General features: G+C 40.0%; 1 protein-coding gene across 1 annotated transcript in view; it reads left to right on the top strand.

The window, feature by feature from the left end:
* The window catches only part of SKIV2L2 (Ski2 like RNA helicase 2), a 141,353-nt gene that overhangs the window by 18,914 nt on the left and 109,128 nt on the right, over nt 1-13,311 (top strand). Inside the window, exons 7-14 of the mRNA XM_019517860.1 lie at nt 2,107-2,197; nt 2,639-2,763; nt 3,637-3,735; nt 4,928-5,030; nt 5,200-5,331; nt 6,481-6,560; nt 7,783-7,893; nt 13,175-13,276. Of these exons, the coding sequence (XP_019373405.1) occupies nt 2,107-2,197; nt 2,639-2,763; nt 3,637-3,735; nt 4,928-5,030; nt 5,200-5,331; nt 6,481-6,560; nt 7,783-7,893; nt 13,175-13,276 (843 nt within the window). The remainder of the gene's footprint in view (nt 1-2,106; nt 2,198-2,638; nt 2,764-3,636; nt 3,736-4,927; nt 5,031-5,199; nt 5,332-6,480; nt 6,561-7,782; nt 7,894-13,174; nt 13,277-13,311) is intronic.

Below are 13,311 nucleotides of genomic sequence, written 5' to 3'. Positions count from 1 at the left end.
TGGCTTGCATCCATAGATGCTTCTCAAGCAAATCTTGGGACGTCATTCTCCCTTTGTGCTCGGCCTTGGTGAGGCCGCAGCTGGAGTACTGAGTCCAGTTTAGGGCTCCACAATTCAAAAAGGATGTGGAGAAGCTTGAGAGAGTCCAGATAAGAGCCACGCACATGATCGTAAGTCAGGAAAACAGACCTTACACCGACAGGCTGAGAGCCATGGCTCTCTTTAGCCTGGAAAAGCACAGGCTCAGGGTGATCTGATGGCCACCTGTAAGTTTCTCAGGGGTGACCACCAGGATCTGGGGGAACATTTGTTCACCAGAGCACTCCAAGGGATGATGAGGTCAAACGGTTATAAACTAGTGCAAGACCGTTTCAGGCTGGACATAAGGAAGAATTTCTTTACTGTCCAAGGTCTGGAATAGCCTGCCATCGGATGTGGTTCAGGCACCTACATTGAACACCTTCAGGAGCAAATTGGATGCTTCTCTTGCTGGGATCCTATGACCCCAGCTGACTTCCTGCCCTTTGGGCAGGGGGCTGGACTCAATGATCTTCCGAGGTCCCTTCCAGCCCTAATGTCTATGAAATCTATGAAAACATCTTGGCCTACTTTTGGGTGCTAAATGCCTGCCCAAAAAGTACCCCGCAACACTTTGTTCAGCATGGGTTTAGAGCCACCTGCACCCCAGCCACGTCCACTCTTGCTGAAGCTGCCTCAGTTCACTTGTATATCAGGGGGGTCTGTGCCGTGTAGGGGTACACCAACAGAGATTTTTGGAGCCTATACCAATAGACAATTTTTAAGGGGGGATATTGGCTGATACCAATCCGATTTCTGATACAGCTGCATGCAGCTGGTAATTCTGGTGTGGTGGAAGGGGAGTGGGGTAGGAAGGAGCATGGGGGGAAAGATCAAGGCCCTTGCAGTGAGGGAGGGAGTGGGGCTGGTGTGGCAGGGCATGGAATGGAGCCGTGGCTTGTCTATGGGTAGTAGGGGCGCAGCTCTCATTGCTGCATGCACCCCACGAGGGCATGGGGGAGCATGTGCTCCCGATCTGGGCGGGGCTGGCTGCAGCTGCAGGCTGGGGCTGGCACCAGGGCGGCGCTTGGAAGGGGCTACGGGGGAGGGTTGCAGCCACCCCCAAAATCACTGTAACCACCCCACAGCCCCACTCCTGCCACTGCCTGCCCTGTGCAGATCTGGGGCTACATGCCCCCCCATGCCCTCATGGCCGAGCAGCGGGAGCTGCCGAATGAGCAGAAGAACCACCGAATGAGCTGTGTTCAGCAGCAGGAGCCGCCTCCCCCTTTCCTGCACCCCCTGGAAAAGCTGCGGCTCCATCCCGCACCACCCCACCCCCCACCCCGGCTGGGCAGTGACTGGCCCAGTCCCAACCCCACACTCTTCTCACTGCGGGGGCCTTGATCTGCAACGCCTTCCCCTGCATGCTACCGGCTGTGCTCCTCACTGCATACATGCTATGCTGCAGCTGCATACATGCATGGGCCATTTATCAGCCGAATTATTGGCCACTTCAGGCCAATTTCCAATACAGACAATTTTTTTTTATATCGGTGTTGATCCAATATTGGACTGATGTAGCAGTGCACCTCTAGTGCAGTTCAGTGGTGGGAGTGAATGCCTGGGTGCCCTTGTCCCTGTGACCAAGGTCAGTGCTGTTGCACAGATCCACCAGACCATTGAGGGAGTAGCCATCAAGGTCATTAGAAATGGTCGCTCACCCCAGGGAGTTCTGGAAGTCCACTGGTTCCATGAATCCTCCAGGTCCTAGCTGGTCCTAGCTTTCCTCCATTTGTGGAGGGAAAGAAGGGGTCAAATAATTTTCTGGGCTTTTGTAATTAATGACAGGTAGCATTCCTTTAATTATGGGATTTAATTACAGCTTGTTGTATCTTGGGAATCTTTGTAGGAGCTTATCTTTTAGATTTTTTTTCAGTTTTTATTTCAAATTTAGATATATTACCACAGTTAATAAAAACTACTAAATTTTAAATAACAGAAAGCAGGCCACTAATTATTACCATTGAATATGAATAGTCTCTATTTAACTGCTGAATGCATTACTTGTGCATTCTTTTCTTTCAGATTTTGAGAAGTATGCTCTACAGGGGTTCGGAGGTTATGCGAGAAGTTGCCTGGGTTATATTTGATGAAATCCATTATATGAGAGACTCAGGTATTTTGTGCTAAGTTTCTCTGAAAAAACTATTATTTCCCCTTGATCCCAAACCTTTTTGAGTGCAAAAATTCTACAAAGAAGTAAAAGTACTGGAACTGACTTTCAGTGGATGATGGTTATAGGAATGAGCAAAGAAATTCCCCATTTCTCCAAGACTGGGCATATTGATGCAACAGCGTAGGAAAGTGTTGCTGTCTGCCTGTCTTTTCTGTGGGTGAATTTTGGATTTCACTTTCCACTGCCAGTAAGATGTTGTCTTTGCGGATGTATCTTCAGTTTGATTTCTGTTTCTGTAGCACCTGGAAAGACTATTGCCTACAACTGTCTGTAGCCTGAAGGATATGACTTTGATTTTTTGCAATATTCTGTGTTCGCATTTCTGGAAAAAATGTTTCTGTGATGTCTACATATAACTTATTTGTGAATTTCCATTTTCAGAACGTGGTGTGGTTTGGGAAGAGACCATTATTTTGCTCCCTGACAATGTTCACTATGTGTTTTTGTCTGCCACTATTCCAAACGCCCGCCAGTTTGCTGAATGGATCTGCCATCTTCACAAACAGGTAGTATTTCACCTATTGTATAACTTCCATGCGTCACGGTGCCATCTATTTTTGACTGAGGAGAGCTCAACCCGTAACCCATTTTAATTCTATGATTGCTGCTGTTTAAGCGACCAGCTGAATCACCCTTACCTGTGCACTCTTAGTCATCAGCTATATTTGCTGTTGGTCTTTGAAACCCGTGGAGAGAACATTAAAACTATTTATCTGTTTAGAGCGCTCTTATTTAGATATACTAATCTTAAAAGCTTAAACTATAATGTTGCATTTTTTTAATAAAAGCATATTCATACAAGATTCTTAGTTTTTGTAAAAGAATATGAAGAAACATTTATATGGTTTCTAACATTGAAATGGATGCGATTGTGTTTAAAAAAATGCTCCACTGAAGTGTTCTCTGGACTTCAATGTTTAGATTGCCAACCTGGATGATGAAAATTATGGAGGGGAAAAATAGAAAATTGTTCTCTCCCGTCCCTTGTGCGCACACTTTTGCTCTCTCCTCCCCGCCCCAACCTTAAAGATGCTGTGCAATATTGGCAATATTAAGCATGCTGACCTCTATATGTGATTTACAAGATAAACCCAGAGGTTTGAAATAGGAATCTATAGTGTCAAAAATATTCTGATTTGTGGTCTTTGAGTTTTTTGCAACAGAAACGTTGCTCTATTGTTTTCTCCTGTAGTCAAAAAAACAAGTGAAAGTTAAGAGCTAGCATTTTATGAGGAGTGCCTTGAGATTGAAGGCTAGCATTTTCCAAGGGACACCTTGAGTCTAGCAAGGTTGAGAATCACTGTTCTAAATGAGCATTTGTTTATCATGTACAGTATGATGTAATGATTGTATTGATGTGAGTTTTTTCCCGTTTGTAGCCTTGTCATGTGATTTACACAGATTATCGACCTACTCCTCTCCAGCATTATATCTTTCCAGCAGGGGGCGATGGACTCCACCTAGTGGTTGATGAAAATGTAAGGGATTTCCAGTTTGTTTGAAAAATTATCAAGAAACTGTCCTTTGTAGAACCTACCAACTTTTAAAATGTGACATTAGTAAAATTGCATCAATCTACTTTGTGCTTTTTTTTAATCATGAACAGAAATAATTCAAGTGCTTTATTGTGGTGCTGAAAATGATTGTTAAACAGCAGTCATATGGTACAGAGCAGTCCTTTAACTTATGATACAGACAAGTGAATGCTTATAGTGGCTTCAAAAGTGGGGTGAGGGAGGGCACTTCTATTACTCTGTAACTGTTATGTGCACATGAGCATGTAGCACAGATATTCCAGACTTAACCTACTTCAAGCAGGGTCAGAGTTTGGGCATTTTAGCTCCATTGTTATAAATGAATGATTCTGTAAAGATACAGACAGCTCACAAGCAGAAAACAGCTCCCCTTCTCTTTTGAAGCCACTACAGTTATGTGTGTGCTAGGACCTTTTAATTTCCACTTGTTCTGGTGGACAGCATGTACATTTCTGCAGCAGGTATGCCACTGACACTAAATACCTGAACAGTAATACGCTACACTTGTACACTTTCTCATTTCAACTAAAATGAATAGTTAACTGAAACTAAGGCCAAGGTATTGGAGTGGGAAAATATATTTCTGACTCAACTAAGGCTATAAAAATACAGACCTCCAAAATGCAAGGCCTGCTTGTCATTGGGAGCAGGAATGGACTTGGGCAATTTGGTTAGTTATGGTTCAATGTCTGCTGCATATGCAGTGTTGTCTAATAGAGTACTGAACTAGAATTTAAGATGTCTGGGTTCATTATTCTTCGCTCTGATAGCAGCCTCTTATGACAGCCTCTCATGAGACTGCCACCTATCAGCTGATGCTTCAGTTTACCTGTCCATAAAATGTGCATCATAATGTCAATTTCCTTTTTAAAGTGCTTTGATTAAACACAACGTTAAAAGTACATGGTATTATTATATGTCAGTATTCTTATGCAGGGCTAAATGCAGTAGAGTTATACAGCTTCTCTGTTCATGTCTTATGGAGATTCTTCCGTGTAAATGTTTGCATTCTCCAGAAAAAGTAACATCTTCTAGGTTATGTTATTGTAAGCAATGATCAGTTTTATTTTGGACTCATTAAGAAGTTTGAATTGAGAGAGTGCAATTTAATTACAAAAGTTATGTTTGTTTCTAGGGGGATTTCAGAGAAGATAATTTTAATACAGCAATGCAGGTATTAAGAGATGCTGGTGATTTGGCAAAAGGGGATCAGAAGGGGAGGAAAGGAGGAACAAAAGGTGAGTTTGAACCTTGTGATTAAAGTGATCCGTACATAATACAAAGAGGTCTCTTTCTTTTAAGCTGTTTTAAACCTGTAAGCAAGAATATAATTAGCTCTTCTGTCTGAATTATTCCTCATTGAGTGACTTCGCTATTAATGTAATTTCCACAATAATGTCTTGGCAGGACCATCCAATGTGTTTAAGATTGTGAAGATGATCATGGAAAGGAATTTTCAACCTGTAATTATATTCAGTTTCAGCAAGAAAGATTGTGAAGCCTATGCCCTTCAAATGACAAAATTAGACTTCAATACAGGTATGATAAGTTGCAGTGGGACTTTATTTCTAAGGTTTGCGTAAAAATATATGAAAGTCTAGTCTAATCAGTTCTGTGTACTTGAGTTCAAGTTTTCTGTATATAGTATGAAAATACATAATATATATGCCTGGAATTACAAAATTTATTGTTTCATAGATTCAAATAAGATTTACTTTATAAATCAAGCTAATTCTAGTTGGATGCCTTCTGCTGTCCCCCCAGAAAGTTCCTAGTTTAGGGACTGACTTTGGACTTGGAAAAATAATCTTAATTTTCAAAAGTGTTGTGGATGTTAAGCATAACTATATAGAGGGCTAGCAGAAATTAGCATGCAAATTTAATACTGAGAAATCTTCTGGGCAGTGACCTTTATCTTCCTTCTTGCCTCTGCCCTGGCCACAATGCTGGCATAGTATACTGTATTTTTTCACGTACTTCCGCCCCTCACACCCTCTTGCTGCCCTCCCCCGCAAAAAATAAGTAAAAACACACCTTATTTTGGGAAGGAAGAATGAAGAAAAGATTTTTCTAGAGTCATGGCTGAACTCTGATTGCTGGAAATCCTGACTATATGGCTGAATCCTGGCTACTGATTATGCTGCAGTAACTGTGAAAGCTTTAACATTGTAGCTCTGAACCTGAAGGGCAAACTCTGCTACTTCCTGCCCTGAGGCCATTAGCTGGGGGGAAAGTATGGCAGCCATTTTATAGCAGCTCCATTCTTCCATTCCAGTGCAGAAAATCAACTCCCCTGCTTAAATTTTGGAGTGGTCATTTTAAAGGGGAAAAGTGCATGGTATATGAGTAAAGATGATAGTAAAATAGTCACAGCATTTGCTGTCACATGCTTCATGGTGTCTAGGCTACTCCAGTAATTCTACGCACATACTCCTTTTCTCTTGGCACATAAAACGTTTTTGAGTTCGCAAGACTTGACATTTGCACTACCTAAGTAAACAACAGATATCTTTGAGGATGCTCTTTCTAATTGTATTTTACATGCATCTTCCTAATCTTCTAGTATTACTTCTTGACCTATAAGTTTTAGGAAGGTTTGTCTTCAGTAATACTTGGTATAATGTAAGTTACCAGGATACTAGTGCTTGCAGAAAAAAGAGTTTGTTTACACATTGATGTTTTCTTTAGATGAAGAAAAGAAGATGGTTGAAGAAGTATTTAATAATGCAGTCGACTGTTTGTCTGATGAGGACAAAAAGCTTCCTCAGGTGAGTATGGAGATTGTTACAGAATAATTTCAGTTAACATGTATGGTACCAGGATTCATACCAAAGGTGGTATTCACAGTGAACTGTTTATTAAGTATATTGCAAAAAGTTTTAGCAGTTTGTTCTGTTCGTGGTTCGAGTTGATATTGGAGGGTACAGGATTTAGATATTTTGCCGCTTTTGTGAAGCACAACTTTACTCAGTTGTCTTTAGTAGCTTTGTATGACTTTTAAAATAAGGAACATGTGTTGAGAGAGAACCTGGCTGCCAGTAGTTTAAAGGAATTGAGTAATATTTTTTTAGCTGTTATTTCATATCTAATTACAGCTTTTCAGAAAGCTAAATTATTAGAACAGTGATTAACCAGTTTGCAGGGTAAAAATGTATATTTATAATGGAAGATACAAACTTTTAAAAAAGTTTTAGAATTGGCAGAATGCTACAGTGCAGTAAATGTATAACAGATGTTAATATTGTTTTTTTTCACTCTCATCTTTTTCCCATCCTTTAATTTAATGCAGTCTTTTGGAGAGGTTTTTATTATGATTCAATAAAAGAAAATCTGCCATGCAGGATTTGTCTTACTACCATGGTCCATGATCTTGGATGAGGGAATAATAGATTAAAAATTGCTGTGCTCTCCTCCTTTAAATAAATGTATCACTTTTCACTATATGCTGAAGGACCAAAATAAAGTTAAGGGTTCCTTTTAGTCGCTGTTCGTTTCTTTTCAGTGTCATTTTACTATTGTGTGCCACAAACTTAAATTGCTCTAACTAGGAATGGAATGGAATGGAACGGGAGGAGCTGGGCAGTGTCATCTTGCCCCAAATGGTACAACTTGTCCAACACCAAAGTGCATGTCCAAGCACATGCACTGAAGCAAAAATCCCTGGCACAAATTTGTGCCACTCCTATTTGAGCTGCTGCAAGTGTGCATGCCTACATATGGCGACTTGCTCCTAGAGACTATTACATACCATGGATAAAAAGTTTTATCTAATTAGATTTGATGAGCTAGGCAACTAATCACAATAGAAATCTGCCCCTGGCTTCAAGAAATCACTTGGTATTGGAGGAAAATAAAGCTGAAGATCGGTTTGTTTGCATTTAAAAATCAGATAATGGTGAATTATCCAAGCCCTGTAAGAGCAAATGTCTTGCATATAATTAATATTTTTACATAATTTTGAAAGTTTATATTTAATTTCTGTATCCACAGGTTGAGCATGTGCTTCCACTTCTAAAGAGAGGAATTGGTATCCATCACGGTGGCTTGCTTCCTATTTTAAAAGAAACTATAGAAATTCTTTTTTCTGAAGGATTGATTAAGGTATGTAATGGTGTATCTCTATATTGAGACATTTGTCTTGTGCATTTGTGTAGATTTTTGTAACTGTGATTACTTTTTTATATGTTATTCAAAATGTACACTGTTATGTTATGACAAATAGTTCTTAAAAGAAAGCGAAGAAGAAAAGCTCATTGCATGTGCAAAAATGAAAGTGTGTTTTCCAGAGCGCTCAAATGCAGAATGTTAAGGGCTTTCCTTTATATATTAAGCTTTATCCTGTTCCACATTTCAGTTGAATCGTTCAAAAGGACAAGATCTTTGCCCTGTGGATCTTGCTGCCTAGATGCCCAATTGTACAGCAGGAGCTCTAGAAGCAGTTTCTGGTAGTTTACCGTTTCTAGCAGCTTACTGTTTCTAGTAATGAGGATTGACTGATCCAACTTGCTTTCTGTGCTTTTCCTCAGAGACACCAGCCCTTTTTTAATTCATCTTTGGGGAGTAGAAGAGAAAAATAACATTTTGGGCTTCCAACTTTTGGTGTCTTTTTGCTTAGAATCAATTTTCAAAATATATTCCATATATTAGGGGCAAGACTGATGGAGGGGATAGGGAAGTAGGAAGATTTCCTTAAGTACAAGTTTAATATTTTTTTGACTGTGTAAAATTTCACTTATGCATTTTCTTGCATGCATCATGACCTGGAACAAGATACAAACCCTGTTTTTGAAAGGCAAAATGGAAAAAAAAATACTCGTAGCAAGTAATTAAGTAGCAGCAGCAAGGGAGCTGAGGCTGCTCATTGTTCTGCTCTTTGGATCTCATGCAGAGTTGCTTTCACTTACAACTAGCAGAAACTTAACTGGTGCACTGACAAGGTACACCCCAGTTTCTAACAGTTGGTTTTGAAAAAGCTCATGTTGTGTGTGAGAAAATGTGGTATTCCTAGTCTTTTCTTTATTGCTTTAGGTAGCTTTATTTGGGTGCTTTGTAGCTTCAATTGTACTGTTTGTTGTTTGTTTGTTTGTTTTGTTTTGTTTTGTTTTTATAAAACACAAATTATAACAATTCAGGCACTCTAATTTGAGAGGAAAGAATTTTTTTAAATTCTTTTTTTCTGAGCTTCCACCTGCTATTGTTCTTTCACAAACTCTATACATGGAAAATAGCTGTATACCCTGCACTTCTCAGGAATGTAGAGAAACCTCCAAACCCAGTGGTATCAGGTCCAAACTTTTCACACATAATATGTCTAGACTAGGTTTCTTGTTCATTTTGCAAATTCTGTTACTTGTCAGTTTACTCGGTCTATAACACTTTTTCATGAGCACTAATCTCAATATTCTACACATTTGTGAGTTGTCATAGGTGGAGTTCAACTCTCACTTCCGAGAAGTAAAATTTTAGTTATAGACCTGAGCAAAAAATGCTTTCAAGACATTACATTTAATTGTAGTTGCTGTAGAGAGAGAGAGGGAATTAAAAATATTATGAGCAGGACATAACTACTGTATAACTTCATGTTGTAATTAGTGTGTCAGAAGTTGTACTAACTGCATGTTGGAGATGTTCACTAATACTCAACTTCAGTTTCATTACTAGTGTATCATTGCTGATATTGGGAGAGGGAAAATTAAAACATTTTAGATCTTAGCATAACGTTTTCATGTGCTTCCTTTTGAGTTGCAATAAAATGTTCTATGAATTACTTATTTAGAGATCTTTGATGTGAAAGAGCATTTTTCTTCTAGTTCTGTGTCTTTGCATTTTCCCATTTCTCCCTCTGAGTTCCCTCCTTCCACACTATTACTTACATTCTCAATTTGGGCAAGAATTGAAATATCAAGAGATTCAAATATTAAGTCTAAACGACAACCACAACAAAAGACTATAAAGACTTATTACCAGAGTACATAGCAACAACCACTAACTTCACTGCTTAGGGAATGTCACAAGAATGAACATTTAATTATATGATAAACCTGAATTCCTGATTATCTCCTATGCAAACTGTTTTCTTGTTTTTCAGTATTACAGATTTTAAGTATAGTGAAAATTTCACTGTAATTAGTGTAATGTAAGACTCCTCCTACTCCTGGAGGTAATATTATGACCAGTAACGCTCATTTAAATAACAAATATGACAGCAGATTAAATTAAATGTCCAAAGGAAGCAGCTATCTATTATGTGAAAATGCCCCCTCCACCCTCTTTCCTACAGTTAGAAGGAGATTGACTGCTGTTTGTTTTGGAATGTAGGTGGTGCAAATAAGCTAAAGCCATTAATAACTGGCAAATACAAAAAGCCCTGAATGCTTTAAATGCATGAAGAGTCAAGTCAGCAGGCCTGGATAAGCTGAATCCACGGGTACTGACGGAGTTGGCCGGTGTCATAGCAGAATCACTGGCATGGCTGTTTGAGTGCTTGTGGCGCTCGGGTCAGGTCCCAGAGGACTTGTCCCTGTTTTCAAGAGGAGGAAGGAAGATCCGAGTAATTATAGGCCAGTCAGTCTCACCTCCATCCTTGGAAAGGTCTTTGAAAAGATTATGAAGGATCATATTTGTTGGAGTCCAGTGGGAAAAATAATGCAGCAGGAAAACCAGCATGGATTTGTAGCAGGTAGATCATGCCTGACCGATCTGGTTTTGTTTTATGACAGGGTCACAAAATGCTTAGACGCAGGAGTAGAGATGGATGTCGTTTTCTTGGACTTTAGCAAGGCCTTCGATATGGTATCTCATACTGTTCTTATAAATGAAGAGGCTGTGACATAGATGTTTACACAGTGTGGTGGGTGGCAAATTGGCATATCAGTCGCACCCAGAGAGTGGTAGTAGACAAGTTGGTATTGACCTGGAATGATGTTGGTAGTGGGGTCCTGCAGGGTTTGGTCCTTGGATCTGTACTTTTCAATATCTTCATCAGTGACTTCAACATGGGTGTGAAGTATACTCTGTCCAAGTTTGCAGATGATACTAAATTGTGGGGTGAAACGCAGACTCCGAAGGACAGGGAATGATTGCAGGCAGACCTGGACAGATTAGAAAAGTGGGCAGTACATAATAGGATTCAGTACAACAAGGACAAGTGCAGAGTGCTGCAGCTAGGGCACAAAAATATCCAGCACACCTACTGGATGGGAAGTGACCCTCTCAACAGCACAGAAATGGAAAGGGATCTCGGAGTCATAGTGGACTCCAAGATAAACATGAATCGTCAGGGTAATGATATCATCAGCAAAGCTAACCATACTTTATCATGCATCAGCAGATGCATGACAAATAGATCCAAGGAGATAATACTTCCCCTCTGTGCAGCATTGGTCAGACCACAGTTGGAGTACTGCATCCAGTTTCGGGCACTGTACTTCAAGAAGGATGTTGATAGACTTGAGAGGGTCCAGAGGAGGGCCACTCATATTGTTAGGGGCTTACAGGACAAGCCCTATGAGGAGAGACTGAGGGACCTGGACCTCTTCAGCCTCTGCAGGAGAAGGCTGAGAGGTGATCTTGTGGCCGCCTACAAATTCATTAGGGGGATGCAGCAAAGGATCAGAGATGCTCTGTTCACCAAGCGCCTCTTGGGGTAACAAGAAACAGTGGTCACAAACTGACAGAGTAGATTTAGGCTAGATATCAGGAAAAACTTCTTCACGGTAAGGGTGGCCAAAATTTGGAATGGGCTTCCAAGGGAGGTGGTGCTCTCCCCTACCTTGGGAGTCTTTAAGAGAAGGCTGGATAGGCTTCTGGCTGGGGTCATCTGACCCCAGCACTCTCTTCTGCCTAGGCAGGGGGTTGGACTCAGTGATCTGTTAAGGTCTCTTCCAACTGTAGCATCTATGTATCTATGAAAGAGTGTGCCCCTGTGATGGTTGATCTAACTAAATACTTGGATCATTGCAGAATTGTTCAGAGGATGGCTTCTCAGTCTTAACAGTAAGATTAAGGCACAAAGAGAAATTGTTTTGCTTGTGAATTATGATTTTACCCACAATTGAGTCTCCAAGATACTAGAAAATGTAAGGAAGTGGAGTTCTTTCCACCCCGGTGCACCCCTGTTAAAGCCAGTGGCATGGGAATTCTTTTATGCTACTGAGTCTATGTACAGATCAAGTATGTTTGAAAAAGTTTTAGTGAACTTGAAAATAAATCTCCAAACATAGGTGCACATGGACTCTCCAGACATTCAGAAGGTGATGGTTGCCTGGAGAAATTTTATGCAGTCTGTCATCACCAGTAGTTGACTTAAAAAGGGCATACTGTCCATAGATCCTCCTTGGTGAGATGGCAAAGCATTGCCAGGACAATAGTGTGAAGGTCTTGATGTATTTGTGAAAGAACTGATGAACTGATGTTTGAAATTTACATCTGTGTGGATGCATATATTCTTTTGGCACCAGAAGTCTCTCTCAGTTCCACTGCTGATAAAACTAAAATGTGAAAGCACAGAATAGGGGAGAGGAGGAGGGAAAAAAAACTGGTAGTATGGAAACATCTGCTTATTCACTTCCTGATGTTGTCTCCTGTTAACAACACACAGGGATACTTTTAACTGCTCAGTGTCCTTGGCAACATCTTAAGAGTATGCAGGTATACTCTAGCATTACTTGGAAAGACATGGATGTACAGGTGTTACCAGGACTGGAAAGATCTCAGATTTCATACAATGAATCAATCATAAAATACTGCATAGCATTACATTGCTATTATAGTATTACATTATTAATGTGTATGTATTAAAATAGTGTGTGGGAAACTATAACTACTGCATGCTTCTCACTTGTTTCCACATAGTGCTTCTGTGCCTTGGTTGAGGTTGCTTTTAGTGCACATGCTGTCTGTCTGTGCACTATAGATATCAGTCTTTTGGAGAGTGTTCTTTCAAAATTGACCTTCAATTTTAGAACGATTTTGCTCTAATAAATTACATTTGTAAGTTTGCTGGGTTCATTGTGCCTAAGTTTCACTCACCTAAAACTCACCTCTTAGACTTTTGTTGACTGTCAGGAGTTTTCACATGCTCACATGGGCAAACAATTATCATTAATATCTTGATTCCACAGTGGAGGTATAGGAGAGAGTGCCCTTGTTCCAGTTCATAAATACTGAGGTCATGGTAGGAATGTTTTAGCTAGGTTGAACATACAAAATATTAGAAACATATTTTCTTCTAAATATTTTTACAAATGCATATTTAAAATACATGTATAAACTGTCCTGTAAAATTAAAAGTGATGTCAGGTGGAAAAGGTTTATCTAGCCACTGAATATTTTAAGTGTTCTTAAATGAAAAAAGTTGTCTAATATTGTCTTTTCTAAATAGGCCTTATTTGCAACTGAGACTTTTGCTATGGGAATTAACATGCCAGCCAGGACAGTGTTGTTCACGAGTGCTCGTAAATTCGATGGGAAAGATTTCCGATGGGTGAGTGAAGTTCAGGATTCCATTAATGAGTAACT

The sequence above is a fragment of the Gavialis gangeticus genome, unplaced genomic scaffold (assembly GCF_001723915.1).
Source record: "Gavialis gangeticus isolate Ggan-Ray unplaced genomic scaffold, GavGan_comp1, whole genome shotgun sequence".
Classification (NCBI taxonomy): domain Eukaryota; kingdom Metazoa; phylum Chordata; order Crocodylia; family Gavialidae; genus Gavialis; species Gavialis gangeticus.
Note: the sequence above shows the minus strand (reverse complement) of the source record. Positions and strands in the feature narration are given on the sequence as shown.